Here is a 20,617-nt window from a genome sequence, read left to right on the forward strand (position 1 = left end):
GAAAAAAAAGAAACAGATTCCACTGTGGAGTGGAATGCTGGATCTAGAGAAGGGCTTTTTGCTACTTCCTTTGCGAATGCTGGATCTAGAGAAGGGCTTTTTGCTACTTCCTTTGCAAGGGGGGAAGAAGAAGCAGAAAATATTTGCCAGACAATGGATAAGATGGGCCACAATAGACAAAGATATATCAATTGAGCCAAAAAAATCATTCATTGGGATGCTGGTCTTGGCTTTATAGCCATAAAACTGGTGCTTGACTCTTACTCTTTCTTTTGCTAAGATGCTAGACAAGTTCATCTTTTGAAATTTAGCACATGTGACTAAATACACAGTGATAAAAGCACTTATATTATTTCCATAAATTCCCCTGACAGCCATTTGAATGCAAATTGAGCAGAAAGAAACCCTGTTTAAATGAATTAACAAGGAAAGGCAGCACAGAGAGGTGGGGGAAGAAACAGGACTGAATACAGACATACGAGATACAACCTCTTAAAAATACAGTTGGTTCATATTCAATATAATTGAAGGAGGCATTTTATATATCATTGTTTTGGGTCAGAGGCCTCTTCAGTTCATTTATCCAGCTTGAGTGCACTGATACAGTCAAGATAGTGAAATGTATTTCATCTATTCCAGTACCATCCTGGCAAACCAGGGACTGCCTATTATGCGTTTACTCTCTTTCCTTTTGTCTCCATGAACAAAAAAAACAGCAATATCTTAATTGAAAAGATAATAGCACAAAATCAAAATGATACAGCACAAAAATTGTACCATATTTAGAATTTGCAGCAAACATACATCGTTTTGGTGAGGCTCTGTGATTGTGCTTAGCGCCCTGGTGTGTGCAAGCTGTATAAGACAGATGACTGTTAGAAGATTTACAATCCAGCTGCAATTAAGCAGTCAAGCAGTTTATTTTAACTTGAAAACTGTGAAGTAAGGTGAAAGTTTAAAAACTTCAGAGTGTGGCAGTTTATGCAGATTGGGTTTCTCTGAGAAAGGGATGCACTGCTCTATGCAGACTGTGGTTCCCACTTCTGCTGCTCTACGTTGTCGTAGTGGAAACTGAGGCTGCACCACTGGTGCTGACAGCAGCGTCTGAAGACGAAGAGCAAGGGAGGAGGGTAGGGCAGAAATAAACTTTTCCTCATAAACTCACTACCAAAGAAACTAGATGGAGTCTGTAGGTTCACCTGGGTATTAGTCATCCCAGAGCATTTTACTGGAAAGCATTAGGACAGCAAAAATAAGATGGATGGGAATTAATCTTGTATGAAGTAGTATTGAGAAAACAACTCCAGATGGAAACAGAAAGAAAGGAGGCATATACTCTTACCACATCTACATAAAACAAGCATCTGCTGCAACACATCTGTATGCAGTCCTTTCAGATCATGAAGGTAGAAACAGACCTATTGAAAAAACAAGTATGGGTTGCAAGAAGTGGCGCTAGTACCGCTGTGTGGTATTAAGAATGTTCAATTGCTATTTGGCTCTGGTGAGTCAGGGATAACTGTACAGATGGATATATGTTCAGAAAAAATGTAATATTATGGCACACCTAATTTAGAAGTACATTTTCATTTGAAAATATGTTACCTAATCTTAAACAACTTACTTTAAAGAAAAATTTAATGTATTTCCCTATTTTTTCACTAAAACTGTAAATGGATTTAACATAGTTCAAAATCTTTGAGGCTGAAATAGCCACATGAACCCATTCAGTTTAAACTGAATCAGTTTCAACTTTGTCTGAAAATTAGAAACTAATTGGTTTGAATTACAGTAAAGAAACAAATAAAACATTTAAATAACAACATGAACTATCCATAAATCCAATAGTGAGGGTTTCAAATATGTAATAGCACAGATTCTAAACTGTAAACAGATATCCTTTCTTCATGGCTGACTGGGTTTTACTTCATATTGTTTAGAAGATATATGTGAATGTCTAGCTACAGCTAAAAGAAATGAACTGCATTCAACAGATCCTTTCTCGTACAGAACACATCAAAAAGATAAAGTCAAAATCTATTAACTGTTTAGACAAAAGCCTCTTTAAAATTAGTCTTTCATGAAAAGGAGCATTAAATCCTCTTCATAATATGACCCAAGATGTAAGTACACAATTCCTGTACCAGGTAAAATTACACTGTTGTACACACTGCCTACATAAAACCGTAGTACTGTGATGCAAAACATAGCTTTTACCCCAAAGGACTCTGACAAAACTAAAACCCAAGTCATGCTGGTACACACCTTGTCTCCCCTGAAACAGCTGCAGAAGAGAGTCATAACTGTTTGCAAGGTACAACAGGGCTGCGTGCTGGTTGTGTTTAATGAAATCAAGCCCCAGACAAATTTTGTTGGGTTACCAAAGTGAAAGTGCCTTGGGTAGCTTAACATGAAAGGATTGCAAACTTGCTTTGCTAGTTTAATCTGTGGGAGGCCTTAATTGCACAGGGAAAGCACTGCAGTGAGATCCCGTGTTCAAGCACCAGCATTGCTTCAGAGTCCAGATGATCTTCAGGTCAAAATCATTTTGCATTTGATCTCCCTTGTTGAAAAATGGAAGAAAAAAAGTCCTCGCTTTTGTAATGAATGGAGTGAGGCTTAATGCTGTAGGTTTGTAAAGTTGTTTGAATAACAGAGACAGAGCCATAGGAGAATAATAATGCTAAATCAGGATGTTCCAACAACACAAAACTATGGCACTGAATAAATATTGATGTGAGAATTGGTAGAAATAGATTGTTATATCAGACATTATTATAATTAAATCAAACAAAACATATTCCCTAGAGAGCTAACAGCTAGTAGTGCCCAGACAGACTTTCAAAGGCACTCCATGAAACCTAGATAAAAATGGGGAAATATCGACACAAGTTCATCTATTTTAAACTGTTGTTCTGTCTGGATTGCAAGATAGCTTAGCTACAGACCATGCAGCAGTCACTATCTGAAAATATGCGTGCTTCAAACTGTTACATACACCTGTAAACAACTGTTCATGTGAGGATGGTCTGAATGTCAGCAGCACTGTGGGTCTCAGCTTTTATCCAACAGACAATGAAGACTCTGTAGAAGGCTGCAGACATAACTGGCATCCTTGAAAGAAACACTACATCCTTAATACTCTCAACACTAAGGTGTATGTCAGATTCTAAAAAGCGCCCTTTTTCCCAGCAAGATTTCAATTGCTTGAGGGGAGAGGGACTCTGAGATAAATAGTCAATCAGGAAAACATTTCCCAGAATGCTTTTGAGATGTTATCTGGCAATTGTCTGAGCAGAGCTACTAGCATTGTGCCATGTTTTTGAGGGAGCTAAGTTGTGACATTAGGCAGCCTTTGTGCTGAGCTGTGCCACAGACACCACCTTCCATGAAGAAGATGTCTGCAGCCAAATCACTTCTCAAGGCATTCCCAGGGCTCATGGTTACTACAGCTGTATGAGAAGGAGCCCCAGCCCTTCGGATGCTGGAGCCTTTTCTAGGATCCTGAAGATCAAGAAATGAAGCAGAAAATGAGTGAAAGTTTAGTGGGTTTCTATCCTTCTAGCTGAATAGGTAAGATGAGAATCAGTGTTCTGAACTAGTCAGTTTCTGGATAGGCACCAGACTTACTTGTTCAGAGAACTGCACGATGGCCTTCAGATGGAAAAAAAAAGTCAACCTGCCTGCCCGGGTAAAAGGAGAGCAGAATGACCAGGCCAGTCAGAGAAGTTCACTTCTTCTACCTGACCTCATGACCCACATCCAGGATACCATGACCATGGATTAGGGAGTTGTTTTGAAGGTGATGGATGAAGACACCAAGCCTATGTTTCTGAATATATTTGCCCCAAGCGATGGAGGGTGATACCTATCATCCTCTCTAGTCAGTTTATATGGATTTGCCAAATTCACCCTGCACACATTGTGGAAAGGCTCTCTTGCTCCAAATACATTTGTTCTGTCTTTTCATTCATTATCATTCATTACTGGACACTCATTCCATGCTGTGTAAATGCTGCAGGTATGAAGAGATTTCACAGATGAGGGAAAAATGTATAATCCCAAGATTTTGCGAGACCTTCAGAACCATAGGTCTGAAAAACAAGAGCTGCAACTCCCCATAAGAGGAGTCATGCTTTAGCATGAAGGTGGGCAAGTTATGCCCTGATTTTGACATTCAGGATAACTGCAGGAGGACAGGGAATTTTACTGAGAATGAAAACCAGACCATGTGCTGTTTGAAAAGGTGTGTTACAAAGGCAGATAGAGAAATGAAGATAGATGACAAAATTTCAAAATAAAGTCAATTATAGGCAAGTATATATGACACTAAAGTAATTCTGGTAACAGAATCTCACATTTACAGCCTCTGAAACATCAGTGTAATATTTTTTATTGTTTTTCAACACAACATTTTCTCTGAGTGCATTTTGAGAAAAGACATTGATCTTCCATACAGAGCTCTTTAATGAAGTTACTTTGGTAATATTTTTCTCCCTGAATTTCCTACCTTTTAGTTTAAGAAGCTGAATCTGATATACTGTGGCCTTAAAGCAACCACAGAATAGAGACATGCAGAACACTGAGACACTGCTCAGCAGAGGCAATTCATTTTGACAGGTGAAGAAAAACCTGAGCAATTCTGATGGAGAAATAAATACTGAAGTATTTCATGTATTCTAGCTATAATGTCCCATAAATTAGTACATAACAGATATTTTATAAAATGCATATAGAAAAGATTTTTCCTTTGTTCTGTAACCACAGGTAGGGCTAAACTTTCCTCATAAGAAACTTTAAAATGGGGAAAAAATTGATGACATTTGCCTTCCATATGGAGGTCTGCATATCTCAGTACAGTGGTGGTATCGAACATGCTTATCTGCACTTCCACTTGACTCTACATCTGTCTAGGTACCCAGGAGAGCGATGCATCTGGAAAGGTTGAATGGGCCAAGGGAATTTACATATATTTTGCAATGTTTTTGAGAAAAACTTACTGGAGTGAGGTCAACATGTCTTTTTTTTGTGTGTCTCTTTGCATTAAATAAAAAACATATTGTATGTTTTGAACATCCTGACACCTAGGGTTTCGAGTTTTTTTTGGTTTTGGGTTTTTTCACTAAGAATGCAGAAATGTATTTGAAAGTGTTTGCATTTCAGAATCTTCTGTGTAAGGGGAATGCTTGAGAGGGCGTAAAATGAGAATTAGTACTGAGTAACAGATGCAGATAAAGAGAAGAAACAGGGTTCTGATGGGACAGATTATGGCAGAAAATGTTTTCTGAAAAAGTTCATACAGTTGCAGTCCAAAAATTAGCATTTTTGCTATTTATGGTAGTGATCCATGGTATCCTGTCACGGGATGCATAGAAATGGTTCAAAGCAATACAAGGGGAGATTTAGACTGGACATTAGGAAGTATTTCTTTAATGAGAGGGTGGTCAAACTCTGCAACAGCCTTCTTAGAGAGATGGTCAGGGATCCTAGCTGGTCAGTGGACAGGTTTGGACAATGGTCCAAATCCTCAAATAATGAGGCAGACGGACTAGATAATTGTTGCAGGCCTGTATAATTGAACTATAATATTCTATTCTGTCTATGAAAAAATCCTCATCAGGGCTAAATTAGCTATGACCAAAGCAAGTAATTTTTTTAAAATATTGATTTAAAAAAAAAATGTTTCTTCATTCTTAAAAGATCACTTATTATAAGGGAAAATGTATTTACAAACTTTGCTGAATTTCAGAAGTCTAAGCTGTGTTATTATTAGATTGCAAAGCCATGGAGTGGTCAGAAGTATAGGTTTGATAATTTTTTTTTTAAAGTCATCAAAAATATAAATTAGAGAAATTTGCTTACTTGCACTGTGACTAAGACTAGCTGGTGATGTCCTCCAAATCTTAATCCCTCTGGTTTAATAACTGTGAGAACTGGATAGATCTCTGTAAATCAATGAGTCTACCAGGATTTCTAAAGCAAGATGTTTCACCTGCCATGTGGTTTCTCTTCATTGCCTGGAAAAGGAGAATTAGCTTTCCTAACTTATTATCCTTTCAGCTGTTTTCTCACATTTAAATACCACGGTGCAAAAAAAAAAAAAAAGGAAATTATTTCTTCTGTGGCTGCAGAGGAAAATATCCAAGTAAAAAGCTGGTAATCCCGCACTCGAATGCCCAGATAGTAACTTCTGTATCAGTGATTTAACTTTAACTATGGAAATAAGTGAATATTTCTGGATCAATCTTGAACCATGACTGAAAAGCAGAACAGTTGTCATGATTAAAGCAGCAGATCTGCAGTAACAGCCATGATTCTGGTAGCTCATGCTCTATCCAGTTACTCTTTTTCAGTGGAGACAGGTCTGACATTGAAACACAGAGAAACTCTTCAGAATAGTTGAGATGATTCAACATCATCCTCATGTTCTGATTTAGGATATCTGCTACACTTGTTACTGCTATAGACTTTTAAAAATTAATATGAATCTTCACACAGACAGCCATTCACTGGTTTAATTTTACCTTCATTGGTCTTGATATCCATGTACATGTTAAGTCAGGAAAGCAACTTAGTTATTGCCCTATAATATAGCTGACAATGCTGACCATGAAGATACAACTTATAATCATTCTCCCACTTATAAAACAAATGTAAACACAATTTTTTTTCCTAAAAAAGAGAAAGAGGGCTGCTTTTTTTTCACATCTGTAGGAATTCAAAGAATATTATTCAGCGTCAAAAGACATTACTAAAAATAAAGTACAACACCATTCTTTCTTATTTAAACAGCATGTTCCAGGGCTGTTTCAATGAGGACAACCCATTATAACAAAGGTTCATTTGCAAGTAATGTATATTTCAGATACACTTTTCATCTACTAGTAATATCATAAAATTAATTTGCACATCAATTACTCAGTACCAGGCTTGTTGGGCTGAAACTAGTCCAAACCTGACAAGGACAGGGCCAGGCACTTGTGTTTCCTCCACACCACTGATCCTTTGTTTAGCAGTGACTTGGGCTATAAAAATCAGCCTCAGAAAAAAAAAAATAGCTTTATTTCCTAATATTTTGTAGCACTTTCATGAGTGAGAACCCCTATCCCTGTCATTAGACACACAAGGGGAACCTTGTGTAAAGAAACACAACCGCAGTGGGAAACTGGAGCAATGGCTTTCCATGTCCAAAAGCCAAATATGCTGTCACTTTGGATGGGCTTGGAAGCCTGCTGCCCACCACGTCTTCCTCTTCTGAACTACAAACACCTGCATGGGCGACCTGACGCCCTTCCTAGGATGCAATGGGAGGTGCAGTCCCAGAGCACTACTCACTATCCCGGCTGACTGAGGCCAGGGGAACCCACCACACTCAGAGGCAGGTGCTCCTGCAGCAAAGGCAGGCATCCTACCTGGCACCACGGGGCAGGAGAGCTGCCTTACACAGGGGTATGTCTCTGAGAGAAGAGGTGGGGGAAGGCTGAGCAGTGCCAAGGAAAAGGCCTTGCCAGTGGGAGGGGAGGCCTTTCACATGCCTCCTCTGTCCCTCCATCCAGCCAACGCCTGGCCTTTGATCTGCCCAGGATAACAGTGTGCCAAACTGTCCTTCATTCAAATGAATCCACCAGACAGTCAGGAGACATTCCTCAAAGGGTCACCAGCAACGGGTTGTGGAGGAGGGCAGCTCCGGCCATGCTCCTGCATAATGTCTCCTCGCAGCTTCACCACCTGCTCCGATTTTCCCCCACATCAGGCTCAATTTGTATGCAAATCTTCTCTCATTTATTCTTGCTCCCTTCAGAAAGGACAAATTTAGTATAATAACTGTAATTGCTTTAATAACATGAAGAAAACGACACCTTTATGGGACCAACAATCAAAGACTGAAACTGTAATACAGCATGACAGGTGTGGAGGCCTGCCACCAGCACTCATTTTCCCATTTCAGTGTTTCTTTCGTCGCTTCGAAAAGTGCTTGTCTCAGTAAGCCAGACATGGCTGGCTTGTGGCTCTAAACTCCACACCATTCCTGACAAGTCAAGTGGGCCACTGGCAAGCAGCGGGCTCTGCTGGAACAGTGACTGCTAGTCCCTTCTTCGACAGAAGATATGAGTTGGCATGACTCGGTCAGGTAGAGCTGCTATCAAGGCCTCCTCAAACTGGCATCTCCCCTCAGCTCTGTGGCAAACGTATTAAGTATCTTATGGTCTGCAGGTCATAGGTTCAGGCAGATGGCCATCTTTGCTTCCCATCAGAGAGATGGAGGTCTCAGTGCCATTCAGAACGGTGGCTCATGACTCACTGGGCTAAGCTTCCTGCTGAATCAGATACCATGTATTTTTGGCAACTTTTTCTGCTTTAATTCTGACATTAGCAAATGAGAACCAATATTCAGCATCAGTCAGCTAGAATAGGATACACTTTATCTTGGCTTTTAGATATACTCAAACCCATTGACTAACAATTACATTTTCTAGTTAGTATTTGCAACATAACCTGTAATTTTGACCATAAAAAAGAGTCTCAGAACTATTTCTCCTGCAATAGTCCCTGTTTTGCTAAAAGAAAATGCATCATCCAACATTAGTTATTCCATGATCCAGAGTTCCCATCCAAAATAAGCAGACATGGAAACAAAAAAGATGGTGAGAAAATGGTCCTTGATGGAGAAAGAACACAATATTGTGTCTCATCTGGAGACAAATGAGAACAAACTGATCCTTGAGTGCCAGGAGAATTCCAGACTTGCCTCAACAACCACTCCTAGGGCACACTTGCCTGACACAAGATGTGCAAACAGGTGTGAACATCAAGGGGTTTTTTAAATGTTATATGCAGAAAGAAATTGAAAAGATCAAATCACTAACTGGAAACATTGACTAGTAGTGAACACCTCCTCAGGCCTTAATCAGGTTAGATGTGAAATGATTCTCACAGACAAAGTGCTGGAGAACATGCTAATTAGCAGTATCCAGGTAGTTTAAAATATCAAACTTGAAAGAAAAGTTTCTATTTAATTTGTTTTGAACCAAACTTAAAAGCAAAACTGCCTCTCACAAGCAGACAGAATGAGACTCACCATCCCGCAGCAGTTTTATGAAAGATTTCTCCTCAGCACTGAGAATGTCAAAACCAAGATATTTCTTCTCTATGAACACTGTATGCATTTTCATTAATGTCTATGTCACTGAAGCATCTACATATGAAACCAACATGTAATATTTTACCTTGATATTAAAATTCTTCAGAGATCAAAAGTGAGCATTAAAAATAGGCAAGATATCTATTTAGCCCATAATAGGAGAGTTCTGTATTACTGGCACCTCTCAGTGGAGACAGAGGCCTGAACCAAAATCTCAGGTCTGCACATCATATCAAGAAAAGAAAACAAATTAAAAAAAGCTGAAGTTATATCTCAGAGTGTTACCAGGAATGCTCCTGGTTCTGTTAAACACTTTGATGTATGGGTGTTTGGTACTCTTCGCGCTACAGAAAAAAAAAACACCACAAAAAACCAAAAAAACCCCAAAAACCCCAAAACAAAATACAAAATACCTCCCAAAAAACCCAAAGCAAAAAAACCCCTTCTTTAATCTGAGATTGAGCACCAAAGTCAGCAACATGAATGAAATGAGAGAACCCCAAAGAACAAAATCTCAGCAACATACTACTATCTCTGGGTAAACATTTGTTTGCAATATCTTTTTAAAATAATACTGTCAACTTCAGTGATTGACGATTTCACCCCATTTATCAGCGACAACTAGAATTATTTTTTCAGCTGTGGATCATGTTAATTGTGGAAGCTAATAGGAAGGAATGTGAGGTAAATGGTCTCAATACCTTTAGTATATGTGATGACTTTACCAGACTTGCAGTACTGTATTTACTGTAACCAAAAGGTCATGCTCTATATCTTAAAGGCAAAAGTGAATTTTTCTGCAACAGTCACACTCCTGCAAATCATGTAAAAAATATTTTTAGACAAGGCAATTAGCATTTTTTTAAATCAACCTTAGTTTCAAATACTTGAAGGAAGTCTTTCAGTTTTAACCGACACACATGTAAACCAGAGTGGATTGACAAGCAAAGCAATTTAGTAAAAATGGACTAAGGCTGTCATAACCCATATGAATTCTAATGAGTGCTAATTTTTTCTCTGCAGCAAGACAAATATTGGGGCAATTATGAGTTGCATTTTTCATTCCACTGTTAAATAAAAAAAAAATTTCCCAGATACTGCAGTTAATCAGTGTTAATTTTAAATGGTGCAATCCCATTCATATTTTGAATCTCTAGGTCTTACATACTTGGGAATGCTATAATAAAATAATTCTGACAGATTTGCAAATAGATATTTGTTTTCATAAGCATTAAAATAGACAATTTTGACATTGGCAGAAATGGGGTCTTTGAAAGATACAATAATATTGCAATTTGGGTGTATATGCATCTCTGAGGAAATGCTAGGATACGTCCTTTCAAATAATTAAGGTGACACAGGACAAACAATGCTATTTGAGCATTTCTAACAGAACACAGAACAGATTCATTTCCATAGAAGAAATTTTTGGAGTGCCAACCCTAATGCACAGCAGGAATTATTGCTTTAATGAGACTGTGTCAAAGTTGACAGGCCCAAAATGTAACCTACTATAAAATTAAACTTTTTACAAAATGTTCTTTTGATCCTGAAAAATCTATCAACCTTCCAAATTCAAGACTGCCACACTGTTAAAACACCAAATACTTTGCTGTGTGATTGGCCATTAAACTTGTTTTGGTTTTGCAACATTCATTTGCAAGTCTTGATTTCCTCTGTCCTCACACCATCTTTGGGACTATGCATTTAAAAAATACCAGACTTTTTGTTTGGGATTTCCATTATTTAGCATTTCAGTTAGCAGTGATTTATAACAAAGTTACAGTATAAGGCTCCTGTACTCCAATGCTCAATGTCTCCTTAGAAAGAGGGCAGCTCTTCATACATGGAAGTTGCCAAACCACAAACGGATTTTTATCTTCTTTTACTTATTACATGCAAATACTTTCCAGTGCACACCAAAATGCAATAAATTATAGTTACATGGCATCATAATAAAACTGAACAACAGCATTTTACTATTGTGAGGTGGCAGGTAAAAAAAAAAGACGCTGTGATGGTTGGTTTTATTTGTTGTTAGTTTTAGGTACAATTCATGCCTCTTCTTAGTATGTGGGCAGGTTCTCAAATCCATGTATAGTTTTTTCATGTGTAAGAAATGTTTCTCTGCTTAGAAATTAACTATACAATAGTTTTTCATTACAAATATGGTCTTTACCAAAACCAGGCTGGAAAAGAGGAGACTGAGGGGAGACCTCATCACAGTCTACAGCTTCCTCTGGAGGGGAAGTGGAGGGGCAGGGACCAACCTCTTCTCTCTGGTGACCAGTGAGAGGACCTGTGGAAATGGCTTGAAGCTGTGTCAGGAGAGGTTTAGAACCTAATAAAACATTCTCCACCCAGAGGGTGGTTGGCACTGGAACAGGCTCCCCAGGGAAGTGGTCACAGTACCAAGCTTGACAGAGTTCAAGAAGTGTTTGGACAATGCTCTCAGGCATATGGTGTGACTCTCGTGGCTGTTCTGTACAGGGCCAGGACTTTAATTTTCCTTGTGAGTCCCTTCCAACTCAGGATATTCTGTGATTCTGTGATTCAGGTTATTTTCAGGCAATGAGTGCCTCTTCTCCCATAATCATCCCAAACCAGCACTGGACATTTTGCTAAATACTTCAGTTGGATTTACTGTAAACCTGGCAACCAGATGATTAGAATACTTTTGTTCTCTCCCAGTTTACTGTCACAGGTAACTGGAGCTACATAATCTACTGTTAGAACCAACACTGACATTCGAATATCTGCCTTTCCTGGAGATATTCAGTGATTAAAAAACTGAGGCATGTTTAAGACATAAATAGAAGTGCTGAACATGCTTGATGCACAAATATACCCTCTATAAACAAGGTTGCCCTGAACATATCCCATCAAAACCCACCGGAATACCACATATTACATTTTCGTATGAAATATGGTGAATGAACAATCAATATACACAGCATACTTTGGCTTCTCCAAATGTATCTGTGATAAAAGCTACAACACATTATAAGTAGGTAGCATTAAGCATGAATATCCCAGAACTATTTAAATTAGATCTGATCTTCAGTCCAACCCACACAATGAAATTAGTCAGTTCACTCATGAGGGCTGAGGACTGAGAAAGGTAATGATCTTTTTGCTTCTTCGCCTAACAGAATTCAGTAACAGCCCTACTTGATTTCAGGGATCCTTTTCAACTGCAGATATTGAAAACAGTTTGGGTTTTCTTCATGTAGGACATGGGACTCTCTCTCTTATCCTTATGTTAACCTGGGCTCTGGATGACTAACCCTACAGCTGACACAAACAGATGTTTTTATTTGTTTAAACTATTAGGTCAAAGGGCTAATGAGCTAATGAAAATTCTTTCAAGAGCTATCAAATGAGGCATGATTAGCTGGTTTTCAATTCCGATTTATATGAAACAAAAGAATTAAAAAACAATTATCAGTTTAAAAATCTTTCATTTCATTCCTAGTCTTGGTTAAGAGGCAGATGTAAAAATAGTAAAATGGAAAAAGCATACCTTAGTAGCTGAATCAGCAACTCCAGTCTGGCTCAGCAGTGCTATATTTCCATCAGCTGTTACAACTTGCATTGTTAAGAGCATCTTCTACTCAGTGTTCGATAGGATAACACTGAGCTGTTTCAACAATCTTTTATTTTCCCCAGAGTATATTCTTTTGCTCAACTTCTGTAGTTTTTGTTTTGTATATGTACTTTGCCATGTCATTTATTTAAAAATAATTTCTAGTCATATAAACATGTCTTTCAATAATATTATGGAAGAATTGTATAAAGATTATTCCAATCCCTGTTTCAGCAATAAACCTGCAATACCATTTACATATATTTCCAGAGTAATGACATCTTGCTGTCAAAAAAATCAGTCAATTTTTGAAAGTTTCTATTTCGTATGTATGTGTGTGTAAATGTGTAACTACGTATGACGTAGTAATGATTTATACAAGAATATTTTTTTACACTTATGGGTAAATAATTCATCTTGAACATTCCAAATCAAGGTAATATGCCATACTCCCAAATTGGCTACTTTCTCAAGAAATCAAAACTTATCAACTCAATTCTACACAGCATTTATTTTCTTTTTTTTTTTCTTTCTTTCTTTTTTTTTTTTTTTGATAGTGGAAATTATGTATAAATCATAAACAGTACAGGTTCCCCATGTCAGCAGTTGACCATTTGATTGGGTCAACTTCATGTATAGACACTGTATTTTTAGTATAAAGTTAAGATAATATGGCAGTTAACTAATATTTTTTGACTACAGAAAAGATACAAACTTTTGTAATATAAATTAATTGCCATTACAAAAAGGCAACTGTATTAAGTAATACGGTACAAAAATCTGCAACTTCTATAAATATAATGAAATGCAAGAAGTTAAATGAAATAATACATCACAGATTTTTGTATAGCGTATTTGAATAGGCAAGCTAAGATACACGTGGAGCATTATACAGCAAGAAAGAATATCAAAACCCACTAAGATTTAACTTTTTATCCATACAAATGCTAGAAGTACAACTACAGGACACGACATGGAAGCAGTAAGATTACCAGCTCAGAGTGGGCAGACAAAGAAGTCTTACTGATGAGCTGTAAAACATTAGGCAGCAGACAGAAGGTTGTCAAAACCAGCTGTTGTTGGATATTGATTGATAATGTTTTCACTCTGACGGCTGAGACACTGCAGACAGCCACAGGTCTGAGAAGCCCAGTGTGGGCACACACACATACACACACGAAGTAATTTAACAGATGGCTAAAGAACATTAAAGCACAACATCTTTTTTAAAAAGAAAATGTTCACTCCTTAATGAACTTGCAAGTAAAGTAGAGCCTAGTGCCCAAGTTTATTCCACCTAAATGATGAACACATTTGAAAAGATTAAAAAAAAAACCAAACCAAAACAAACCAACAAAAACTGAAGCAATTGAGACTGGTTAGCAGAATGCAAACTGCATAGTGCTTACATATTCTACCAAGCCAGAGCATTTAACGACACTATAGACAAGGAATTATGACATGAGCTGCTACTGAATGTTTTTATCCCCTCACAAAAAGGTGAAGTTTCTTATAGACATTAAAAAGGTACACATCCATTAAGTCTATCTACAACACAAAACCACAGAAGTACTACATTCAAAGTAAAGTTAAGTGTTGGTTTTAGCCTTCAGCAGTTATGAGGTATTGTTTCAATCTGTGGTGAGGAATGATCGCTGTATTAATAAGAAAAAGCATACTCAAAATAATTCGGTAAATCAAAATCACTGCTTCTGTGCAGTTGACATTTGCCTTAAGGTCCTAGTCTAAGTGGCCACCGGCATATGCCAAAACCATATTCTCATCAATGTATTGGGCCTTTTTCATGTTAGTCATGTAGCACCTTCTAACAGTGCATATCTGGGAGATCATGACCAAAATGTAACTTGAAAACACTAAAGTTTTTGGACCAGACCGATGGTTTTTCTACTGATGGCAGAAATAAGTAAAGTTTCAAGAATGCAATATGGTTGGGCTTATTTTCATTTCCTGTAACTTTTGGTCCATAACTAAGGGAAAGAAGGGGGAAAACAGTAAAAAAATGTTATTTCACATCTTCTAACTAATGGCCAATGAAAAAGCAGTAAAAGCTCTGAATCCCCCATTTTGCCTGCCTTCTCTGGCAAGTAATTTTCCCACCTCCTCCTTACCACTTACTTGTCGTTGTCTCTAAACAGGACAGAAATTTGGGGACCTTGTGGAAATCTGAGGACCCTGTAGCCTCTAATCTCACGTAAGCTAAGAGAGAGTTTGAAATTGTAAATTAGATCCAATTCCTTCTAAAATCCAGGGAAAGGAACCTTCTTAACCCATACAAGAGAAACTGATGGGCAGATGGGTCCTGACTAAAGTGTGTAGAGAGAATTGAACCAAAGCAGGGCTACTCTGTGCTTCAAAATGAACAATTCCAGTTCTTGGTTATTTCCAAGAGTATTAGGAGTGAGACAATTGACCTGGTAGGAAAGAGAATAAAAAAACAAAGCAAGGAGATGCCCTTCAGGCTTTCTGCCTATTCTATCTCAAAATGAAACAAGGAGTTTTATCAATTTTCCCAGCTTCTTTCTGATAACAGGAACCAAGTTAAAACAGTGAGAGCAATGCAGGAAATCCAAGGAAATTGAAAAGTAAACAAAAATACCTATTAAAAACATTTTGTTTAACAAAGAGTATAATTGCAAGTAATAGAGAAATGGCTTTTATCAGCCTTTAAAAGCTGATCTTTGCTATTTTCTTATCCCCAAATAAACTAATGAGAGACTACAATAAACATTAAACAAAATATAAATGCTCAGAGTGGAAAGATATGCTGCTTAAAGCCCTGAAAAATGGCATTATAAATTTCAGAACACAAGCAGAATCAATGAGAAACTAATGACACATCACTACAGTTTGTGTTTGCAGACACTCAAGGGTAGCTGAATGTGCAAGGCACAGCATTCAAGGTGTGCACCAGTCCAGCAACTGATCTGCACGTCCCCTGTTGCCACTGACTCAGTGACAAGTGGCCTGGCACATTTCTTTAATGAACAAAATTGGGTTATAAAGTTTTAAAAAAATAAACAAAAGGCAGCCAAAATACTGCAAATCTGGGGAAAATGTGGAAATAGAAAATGTGGACTGTGTTACTTGAACCAAAGGGGCTTTTTCTAAATGTATTACAAATGTTGTTTTCCAATGAATACTTTTTTGTCTTCTAAGTAACACTTAGCCCAGAGTAAGCTTGAAAGAACAAGACATAATCCCCTTGAAAAGAGAAGTACAAACACTGGAAGACCCTTAATTATGGTATAGATGCCTTGGCAATGTTACAATAACAGTAGTAGTCTACAAATGAGTGATAAAGGAAGCAGTCCTTATTTCAAATCACTCATACTTCTAACTAGTAATAAAGCTTCCACAGATGAACTAACAGACATTTACCTTGCTTTTTTTACGGAAAACTACTTTCAATTAGTTTATTCCTTTGTCCAACTTTTGTATTTTTCTAAGAAAATCATTTTACTTAGATCACCTGTTAATGTCACCTACTTTCCCCAAATACTGTTATCTGTGCACATCTGTTTGTTAATTCACTTTTCATCAAACTTCCAGCAAAATAACTGTTCTGCCTTTGGCAAGGTTATGCAGTGATTTTAAAAGAGGATTCAACTAATTTGTCAACTGTGTTTTCACTTAGTAAAACCTCAGGAATAACCTTTGCATTAACATGAAACTGCTTGCCTTTTAGGTATCCTAGGTTCTCAGTGGCTGTGCTTTTCCATACTGTGAGGTCAGTAAACAAGCTAATACAAATTAGACCCACACATAATTTAGATATTAGTTATTTTTTAAAATCCAAGGTAACACATAGAATTCCTCCTTACAGACTAGGTTATTTTTGTGCGCGCAAAATTCCCCATCAAGGATGATCGCTAAGCAAGAAAGCAACATGCAGTGTGCAGAAATAGTGGTAAACAAAGAGGAACTTCCTACTTCAGTAGCATAGACAACTCTACTGGAAATAGTTGTGTACCTGACTCACAGAACATTTATTTTAACAAAAGGACATTCTGCACTAACTCTGTATGAACAACATATCACAGCTCAGTCTTGATACCACACCATAATTAAGCTGCGTGCAGAATGAGCAAGTACAGTGATGTCTGGAGAACCACTCCTTTCTCTTGGATTTCACATTCTTGAAGGTTCGAAGTCTCTCTCTTCTAGCAAGTTTATTAGAAGGGAGAAGCTGTCTTTTACTGCCTCCATATCATCCAAGGAGCAGGGTTTAAGAATCCAACGCTTTCCACGTGCAAGCGGCTCAAGTTCAAAATATTTTTTTATCTATTGAGAAAAAAAAAAGAGACCAGTGTATTAATATTATAATGAAAACTCTCTCACATCTAAAAAAACAAACCGAAACATAAAAAAACCCCAAAAATCAACACATAAAAAGACGAGGATATTAATTTTTAGAATCTTACCGACATCTGCTCTTATAATACAGGTTATATAACATGACCTGAAAGTGTTTTCTTTAGAGGTAAGTGAACCGCTTGGAAGCTACCATTCTACCCATGCATTTAACAGCATGGGAGGTCTGAGGAAGAATTGTAGTGATTTAAGGCAAAGAGCAAAGCACATGAAACATTTGCTCAAAAACATATCCAAACCAGCAAAAGTAACTAAGAAATTTTAGGTTATGTTTGTATTTTAATGTTAACTCTGAATGTTTCATTATACTCTTACTGGTATAATGATGATAAACACTTAAGATGCAGAATTTGTCACAAGACTAACTTCACAAATCAGACATCAAAAATGTACAAATTCTAAACATTCCAGTCAAATGTGAGCTATAGCACAGCATCTCTTAGTGACATAGAGAACCCTACAAAAATAAAAATTCTTCCAAAATTGGTTAGTCTTTCTACAATTAAACATAAAAGACTAGCACACTAATGTTAGTAGGATAGTAATAAATATTATATGTGAGACAAGATGCAGTTTATTTGAAAGACCAATAACTAGTAACATTTGTTGCACCAATTGTCAAGGCAGAAACACAGACCCACAGGAAGACTGAGAAAGGAATGATTTTAGTTTAGTAATATATTCCAATCACTTTTCAAAATACCAAGTAAAATGTCAAAACATATTTTTTAATTTTCTTAGGAGAAGACAGTAGTCTGCAGATTATACTAATCCACCATTTACTGTTTTCATCAAAATTTTAGTTTTTGAAAGTAAATAATCCAAAAGTCTACTCATGTTTGACTTGTCCACATAGACATTTAGTTTTTACATCGAAAACTATATCCATCAGTACTTACTACTGTCAATATATCAACAGAAGTATTTAGCTCTGACTTAGTCTGGACATTCTTGTTCATTGTAATTATTGCCAAATACTCTTAATTTTCTTTTATCACAGACTGTGTCACAAATATGCAGCACAATAACAGGAGCAGTTACTCATAACATGGTAGGCAGTAGAGGCCCTAGCCAGGCAACTGGAGCCACACTGTGTAAGGCTGCACGTGCAGGAGGAATAAAAAAAAGAAAAGAAAGAAAGGCTTCCAAAGTCCATACAAGCTGCAACATCTCTATGTAGCTCTTACAGTCTACAGTTTTGTTTATCAATGTATTCTAATGGACGAAACCAACTGTAGTTGTATCAACTTACATAATTCAGAATTCAACCACAACCATGTGGCAGGAAGGCTTTCTTATTTTTTAGAAAGAAATTTCGACCATAGGGTTTAGTAACAAATGTCAGGAAAAAATGGGTTTTGAGATGGACCTTCTGCTTACCCAGCTGGATACAGGTGAAAAATTTTAGAATCTATTTCCATCAAAGTAGAATTATATCAATAACCTTGGAAAATGCAGTGTAGTAGTAGACATTCACTTCCCCTCAAATTTCAAGACATACGAGTTGAAAGAAACAGGACTTCAACAAACAGTATTTTAGTCTCATCATACGTACTTTTTAGCATTGCTATTTCAGTGCCACATCAGTACTTGATATGTTGGCATGGTTATGCGCGATAAAAACCAAAATACTAATCTCTATAAGGGACATATTGCTATGTTCCCTGCAGCTGAAGTGACACCAAATTGAATTTACCCAATGGCACTGATCACAGTACTTGAGAAGCAGGGTAAGAAAGCTCTCTTGCCTGTTTCAGCAATAGCCTTCTTGACTGTCACATAAGGGGAGGAAGTAAAAGCTGCACAGAAGGATAACAAAGCAAGATATCAGTGCAGTTAGCAGGCAGAGCAGCCCACTGATTTTAAACTGACAAATATGGCTGAGTAATTTGAGATGTTTCAGATCCACAGCCCAGAGGATGTCCACCACACCCCCTCTACTGGAAGACTATTGCCATCAGCCTCTTGAGTTCACTGAAGTCTGTCTGCAATCTTCTTTACACAGACTCTTGAATTAAGGCTACACCATATGAAGGATGGTCATTACATTGTAAGGACAATACTTGGGTTTAAAACTAGAAACACATGTACACAGAATTGGTGGCCATAAGCAGACTAGCATTGAGCCTTGTGCCTTTGTGGGCAAACACAATACAGGTTCCCAAGGTACCCTTTAGCCAAGAAAAATGACTACAGATGCCACAGCATCGATTTAGTGAAACAAATTTTGCAGATAAATTATTTATTTGGATGCCCAATGTTGATTAAAGTGTATTTTTTTCTATTTCTACCTGTGTGATCAAAATGTAACTAAATCAGTGATGTGCTGTCATCATTTTCCACATCTAAAGAACAGTTCAGGGTATCTGCATAATAGGTCCTAGATGAATGCCAAAATCAAAGTGTTTGTTAACCAGTGGCTTTTGAAATGGGAAGTTTTGATACTGGCATAAAACCACAACTGTCTCACTTAAGTAACAACTTCATACCTTCTACAGAGAAAAAAATGATTTGCTAGATGACTCATGTCTAACACAAATCAAGAAAAATAACATTAATTGGCTTACAAATAATAAATAACTAAACCAGAAGTAGCACAGAAGTGATTTTCCACAACCCAAGGGACACTTTGTGGTATGTTACCATATTTCTTCATTTAAACTTCACACCACAAAGGAGTTTGCTAAACCCTAGGGTTTTGCAAGTGAGCTCTATGAACTTTGAAACTTCCAGAAAGAAGATTTCAGGAACAAATATTTTCCAATTTACTATAACTTCTCCCCTTCTCAACTCAGAAGAAGTCATTCACTTTTTAGAACAATTCTTTTTTTTAGACTTAACTAAAGAACCATTTTTTTACACACAACTGATGAAACAACTACATGAAAACAGACTGGCACAGATGCCCAACACTTTTTTATACAGCTGAGTTTTCCACTGGAATGTTCTCAGCTTTCCATCCATGTTTGTTTCTCTAGTTGCTTTCTGCCTTGATGACCATCATTCACACTCATTACCTGCAGATTTCCTAAGAGGATGTACACTAATCACCAAAGTATCCAAAGGAAGCTGAAATTCTCTGAATACTCACGTAGGTAGCTCTTGCATCATCAACAGTTACTATTTTACAGCTCCCTTCAGTCAAACTACTACAAAAGGGGTGAGTTCCTCAGAGAAGCTCTTCTGCCTTCCCCTCTGCATAAACAATGAAAAGCTTTCTGTCTGTTCATGGATGCTGGAGCAAAGTACTTCAGAAGTCTGACACATTAGATGTGCATTTATACACTGGCTTTACATTTTCAAGAGTTTATTTTGAGAATGCTAAATTTTTAAGATATAATCTTGGAGGAAAACATAATCAATTAAATCTACATAATTTTAAGACTTCTTTACTACAATTTTACAGGATCTCACTGTATGTCTTGACTCCACATGGGGGCCTTGTTTTATAGAGAAGCTGACAATGTATTTACACCACATTCTGAAGTCAATAAAAT

General features: G+C 37.3%; 1 protein-coding gene across 2 annotated transcripts in view; it reads right to left on the reverse strand.

Annotated features, from left to right (window-relative positions):
- Positions 1–327: 327 nt before the first annotated feature.
- ARL15 (ADP ribosylation factor like GTPase 15) overlaps positions 328–20,617 on the reverse strand; it is a 243,710-nt gene continuing 223,420 nt past the window's right edge. For both annotated transcript variants that reach the window (XM_032674808.1, XM_032674810.1), the window contains one exon: positions 328–17,030. In XM_032674808.1, coding sequence (XP_032530699.1) covers positions 16,878–17,030 — 153 coding nt within the window. In that variant the 3' untranslated portion in view covers positions 328–16,877. The remainder of the gene's footprint in view (positions 17,031–20,617) is intronic.

Source organism: Chiroxiphia lanceolata, chromosome Z (genome assembly GCF_009829145.1).
Source record: "Chiroxiphia lanceolata isolate bChiLan1 chromosome Z, bChiLan1.pri, whole genome shotgun sequence".
NCBI lineage: Eukaryota > Metazoa > Chordata > Aves > Passeriformes > Pipridae > Chiroxiphia > Chiroxiphia lanceolata.